We start from the raw sequence: 6171 nt of genomic DNA, 5'->3' as shown, positions 1-6171 counted from the left end.
ATTCCCATAAAAAAATGCCCATATTACAATTCTCCTCGGCTACTGGTTAAACTAGGGTTGTAAATGAGACGAGAGAGATCATGGCTACTCAAGATCGATTCGATCAAAGCTCGATAAATACTCGACTCGAGCTCGATAAAAAAATGTTCTATTAGGCAAATTCAAGACATATCTATTGTTTAGCAAATCAATTCAGGACATAAATTCTTTTAGTTATTCCTCAAGATAAATGTCAGTATTTCATCAACTAGCCTCAAATAAAAGTACCATTCAGTTCAATTCAACCACATGACAAGAGGGGGAAAAACTGGAGACCAAGATAATATAACCATTCTATATAAACCTTAGAAGTATGCAAATGTGACAGAGTTGAGAAGAGAGAAATTAAAGAACAAAAATGACATCCGAAAGTTCTATGGACATATAACATTTCTATTATAACTGTTGAGAGTCTAATCTCAAGTAAATGCACAAGAATTTATCTCGGCCTTTCTTGTCGAGAACGAATAGCGTACGTATCTTCAATGTGTCGCGTGAGGAGTGAAATACCATAATGTGAGGTACTAGAGGCAGCATAATAGGAAGTCACTGTGAGTTGAGTAAACTTTGGAAGTGCATAACCTGCAAAGTCATTCAAGTGAAACGCACTTGTAACTGCAGTCAAACTAAATCACTATAAAAGTAGAACACTATAACCATAAGACATGAAGCTGAGGCAAAGGTCCCTCGTACTCTCAGATTTCACGGAAAAAAAAACAAATAGAAACAAACATAAATTAATGCATCTTCTAAAGATCTTAAAGGTTAAGTGTGGTAAACGGTGAAAACCAGCAGCAATCAAAAGAATTATGACTGAAAAAACAAATACGAAAGATGAAACTTTAGAAAATTCAGGGTTATAAAGACCTCTAATTTCTTTCTATCAATTAAAAAATAATAATAACAAAGTGGCTGTAAATACTTCACAGCTTATTTATAACAGGGTTGGAAATAAAGTTTTAACCCTAGCCCTAGATATAAACCCTTAAATATAGTCCTAGCCCTAGGTTAATCCTAATGATAAATCATAATTCTAGTTGTTCATCTATATGTAAAATTAATAAATAAAACTAAAACAATAAAATAACAGTAAAAGCTCCGGTTTCATTCTCCCTGGCTTGAAAAAGATCGACTCCAGCAAGACAACTTTCATCACTTCAAGTCTTCAACATAAATTTCTCGGTCAAGAGCCCCATTGATTGGTTCAGCGGTAAATCTTTCAGAGTACTTCATTCAGATACATGCCTACTCCCATATAAAGAACCTTGACACTGTCATAGTCCCTAGCTTTAGCCACCCGATCCAATATTTTTCAGTTTTTTGTGTCTAGCTTCAGTAACAGAAGGTTTATACTTTTTTCTTTTGTAATGTCACAAGCTGGACCTGCTTTTTCATGAGCTTCTCTGATGACAGCTGATGTACCATCTAAACTTTTCTCATCTACCTTATCTAATGTGATGTTTGGTATTCGGAAAGTAGGAGTGTTCCTAATCTCACTCCCAGAAGGTTCACCAGTTTTAGTTTTTGATGAGCAGGTTTGAGAAGATTACAGCATTTAAAGTAATTGTAGAACGGCTGCATGCTGTTTTCAAATGTCCACTTGTTTTTCCATCACAATCATGATCTGAATATATGTGCATGGTGTTTTTAAACCACTCATGAAAGGTCATATGGAGTGTTAAAAGTTGTCTTCCATTCTTCAACGCTTCTCAATCAATTGTGGTGATAACCACTCTTCAAATCAATCATTGCAATCATCATAGAACCAGTGTTTAAAAAGGTGCATCCGAGGTGCGCTTAGGCGCTGAGGCAAGGCGAGCCGAGCCTGAAACGCCTATTTTGGTCAGGGCGTGGTGATTTTGATCAGGCGCAGTAAGACGCGCTGATGCGCAGAAAGTCGCCGTCTTTCCAATTGTTTGTACTTTTTTGCTGAAGTTGGAGATGGAATTAGGCTGGATGACAATCAGAAGCAGTAGACAGTTGGGTTTGGTGCTGGAATTAGCCTTAGAGTGAGATGGAGAGAATATAGAGAGAATAATTCTTTAGTTGGGCGTTATTAGAAACAACCTTTAGTTAAGGTGTTATTAGAATGCATGCTTGTCCTACTGTTCTGCTTCCGGCTAGAGTGGTTCAGGCCTTGAACTTGAACATTGATGAGATTGGCGCTCAACCCAGCTTCATCCTCAGTTTAACCCAAATTCCGCTGCAGACACTGATACTGCTTTGAAACTTCGAAGTGGTGGGAACGATTAGGCAACCAAAAACAATGCTTTTTCAGGAAACAAGGAATGAATCATGATATGGGGTTGCCTCAGGAATGGACGTATTGACTCAACTTTAGCATATCTGTTAGTGGTCGACTGATTCTCTCTGTGTTTCTTTTTGGGAGTTTTTAGAAAGACGGGGGAAAGATGTTAGGGTTTTGTTATAGGGAAATAGTTTTGAAAGTATAGGTTTTTAAGGAAGAGAAGGATCTTTGGGTTATCAAGACGACGATGAAATGGTCATTTTGGGGAAAATAAAGTAGGAACGTGTAGTTTATGAAGCACGGCTTTTGCTTGGGGCTAGGAAAACCACAGTTAGGCTTTTGTAAATCTGGGATTTGGGTCAATAATTTGACAGTGAAAAATGTTGAATGAAATGAATGGGAACAGTATTTTGTGTATATTCTGCACCGCATGAGCCCTACTACTGTTAGCACATGGGTGATCTACATGCTTGTAACAGTGACAACAACAATGAGTTGCTGTGATATTAGGGTAATCTTTTAGAGGAAGGAATGAAGGATGATATCAGAGTAAAATCTGTATATATATATATATATATATATATTAAAAGTGCGCCTCACTTCAATAAGTAGCGTGCCTTGCGCCTTGGCTATAATACCCCTATCGCCTTAGTGCGCCTTGCACCCTTTTTAACACTGCATAGAACCAATCATTGATCAAGCATATCATCTAACCAAGGTATCCCCACAAGAATATGAACCATTGACAAAGGAATATCACACAAGGCTTTATCATCTAGCGCAATGTATTAACACTGAACAGCTAAGAAAATTGAAGATAAAAGATATAATAGAATAAGGATAAATAATAAAGTTATGGGATTTTCCAGCAGCTGACTTTATTAAAAATATCTTAACGATGATAATAAATAAATAAAAAAGATTGTAATAACCCTATAGTAGAGTATTTATTGTAAAACTCTTACTAAGATTCTCTAGTAGAAACTAGAACATTTAATCCTATAGTAGAGTATTTATTGTAAAACTCTTACTAAGATTCTCTAGTAGAAACTAGAACATTTACTAAGAGTCCTATGTTAATCACATTAAAGAACACAAAACAAACTTGAAATAATTAAACTTGAAATATTAATAATACTAACACAGAACATGGACTTATAAACTAACGTAAAAAACCTTGAAGTAAATAAATTAAATTTGATGCTAGTGTATCAAATATGATAAGGCAAGAAATGTTTGAGGAGACCGACTTAAGACACAAGTACCACATGCAAGAAACGGCTTGCTAAATGCTTTGATTGATGATAGAAGCCCTCAACTTTTTAGCTCTTTTACTAGGTAACTAACCTAATGACATATGGGGTTCATAGAAAGAAAAATTAAATTACTCACCAAACATTGCACACCATACTTAAGGGCATAATGTGCAAGGGAAGTGTGCAGGTTAAAAGGAGATGTGAATAGCAGATCAATTCCTAAAAGAGGAAATGCTATTGTCATACTAACAGAGTAATAGCATACTTGAATAGTTACCGCTTATAGGATGAAGGATTATAATTACCTTTTTGATGATAATATTTGAAAACAAACTTATTGTAATATTTTCTACATTATGTTAGTTGATTTATCTGCTGTTAATCTTTCATAAGTAATGTACTTTTGGTAAATTAAAAATTTTATGACCCATTTGCTATTGCTCTTTCCTACTTCCAGCAGATGACAAACATTATCCACTGCTGATAGCCTGATAGTGCAATGCAAATTGAAAGTGTTAAATAACTTTAGATGTGCTGAACATTTAACAATAGGATCAGCATTTATTTAAAGGATTTCACAAAGAATACGATATCCTTTGTGATTCTCCTCAAAAGGTGCAGTAAATAGATTAAGGATCATAAAGAATGAAATATGTACAAGTAGAGTGAAAGAGCACATTTATACCTCCAAATGCTGCACTGGCGCCAGAAAACATTAGCAGCAGTGGAATCTGTCAACAAATAAGATAATAGAGTTCAATTAAGTGAGCTTTAGAAAATGCAAATAAAACTTTTTTACCAGCCATGAAAAGAGGAAAATATGTTTGAGAATTCACACAGATTGAAAGGATTGGAAATGTAATTTAGAACATAGAAGAGGCATACCCCAGTTACAAAAGGAAGCCACTTAGGTCCCTTGATGTGATTCTGAAGGAAAGGGATCCCTAAAAATAGAAAAACATAAGAGATGTGTGTACAAAACAAAAAATAATTGATGAAAACAAATGGAGCCGAATAATACCTGTGTTAAAGCCATGTACTGCACTAAGCATTCCCCCGATACCAGAACCAACCTATTTGCAAACAAATACAAAGTGAAATTAGCTAGGTAAAAAACAACCCCCACCCCAACACATACAAAAAAATGCAACACGTGACAAGATAATCAACAGTCTTTCTGCACAATAACTCAGGAGCAACCCATGATAAAATTAGAGTCGTTTTATGATTATGATCCAGTCTCATTCAAAACATGAAACTTTTTGAACAAATTTTCAATTTGGAGAACTGTCCATACTCCTTTTGAGTCCTTCTTGAAAGGCATAAGAGTCTAAATGTCCAATGCTTTCATACCATGATGACCAAAAGCAAGAAGCAGCTTAATAGTTTCAAAATACATAGATCTTTGGAAAGAGACAGCATTAGAATATTCAATTAATAGTTTAATAAACGTATTTTAACAGTACTGTAAACAAAATTAAAGTGTCCCCCAACATATCAAGATCACACATATGGACAATGATATCTAGAAGATAGCATTTGAATGATTCAGTTACCTAAGCAAAAAAAAAAAAAAAACAATAATTCAAGCTTCAAAAGGCATATCCCGGAATGTGGGTAAGTGTCAAATATGGAGCATGGATAAGAAAAAATATATATATGGAGCCCAGATAAAATAGTATTGGACATAAAAGGCTAAAGCATTGTGAAACTTGCTAACATAGATTTAAATTGTGGTTGCCTTTTTGACTGTGTTTATCGTGATTGTGACAATATTGCAGTCATGTGTACACCTTTACCGCTATATAACAGCCACTATTCCGATAGCAGATTGCTATTTAAATCCCTGCGGTTGCTAACTAGTCTAAGCTAGGATATAATAGCTATCGGAACTCACCTAAAGTTTACAGTTTTCAAGGATGAAAGTAAAGACCCATAAATCTTTACACATGAAAGTAGCCCTAAACTACAAACTAAAATGTTGGTGGTTCATTGATTTACGTCTCACCCCCCTTTTTATTCTTTCTTTTCGTTTGCAGATAAAACAAAAGGAGGGAGAAAAGGAACCAACCACTGCAGTGGCATCATGTAAAACAGAAGTAATTGTCCATTCAGCTTTATCCTGCAAAAGAATTACACGTTAAAGGGGAAAAAAAGGCAAAATTCAACGATGCAGAGAGAGAGGAGGAGAAGAAGAAGAAGAAGGGATTACGGAATCAGGGTTTAAGAGAGAGAGGCAACGAGGGCAACGAGCGGAACCTAAGCCAGGGTTGATGGTTGGGTCATGGTACAGATTCGCATTCCTTAGCTTCTCCTCATATACTTCTCTTGTCCCCATTCTTCCAATCACCCCAAACCCTCTGTTTCTCAAAATCTGACGATTTCGGCTCTCAGCCAACTTATATATCGGAAAATCCAGAAGCCCAAGCCTTTCGATCTTTGTGTTGTGCTTCTGCAGAAACGAAATACTCGATATTTGGGCCGAACCAAACCTGATTTCTTTGACCAGTGATTTGGATTCCTTGGATCTGGCTACTTCTACAAAGAAAAGGTAAACTACAGTAAAAGTCACTTAATTATGAGATCGATTCTATTTTAATAATTGAATAAAACAAATTTTCAATTAGA

General features: G+C 35.6%; 1 protein-coding gene across 1 annotated transcript; it reads right to left on the bottom strand.

Moving 5' to 3' along the window:
* Nucleotides 1-308: 308 nt before the first annotated feature.
* On the bottom strand, nucleotides 309-5967 carry LOC120214537. The gene is made up of 6 exons (XM_039212420.1): nucleotides 5756-5967; nucleotides 5615-5665; nucleotides 4565-4616; nucleotides 4429-4487; nucleotides 4229-4274; nucleotides 309-621 (listed from the first exon to the last, which is right to left on the bottom strand). The coding sequence occupies exons 1-6, from the start codon at nucleotides 5879-5881 to the stop codon at nucleotides 479-481; spliced, it is 477 nt and encodes a 158-aa protein (XP_039068351.1). The 5' UTR covers nucleotides 5882-5967; the 3' UTR covers nucleotides 309-478.
* Between the last annotated feature and the right edge of the window lie 204 nt (nucleotides 5968-6171).

Source organism: Hibiscus syriacus, unplaced genomic scaffold (genome assembly GCF_006381635.1).
Source record: "Hibiscus syriacus cultivar Baekdansim isolate YM2019G1 unplaced genomic scaffold, ASM638163v2 tig00110065_pilon, whole genome shotgun sequence".
Taxonomy (NCBI): Eukaryota; Viridiplantae; Streptophyta; class Magnoliopsida; order Malvales; family Malvaceae; genus Hibiscus; species Hibiscus syriacus.
The sequence above is the reverse complement of the archived record's forward strand: the minus strand, read 5'-3'. Positions and strand labels throughout refer to the sequence as shown.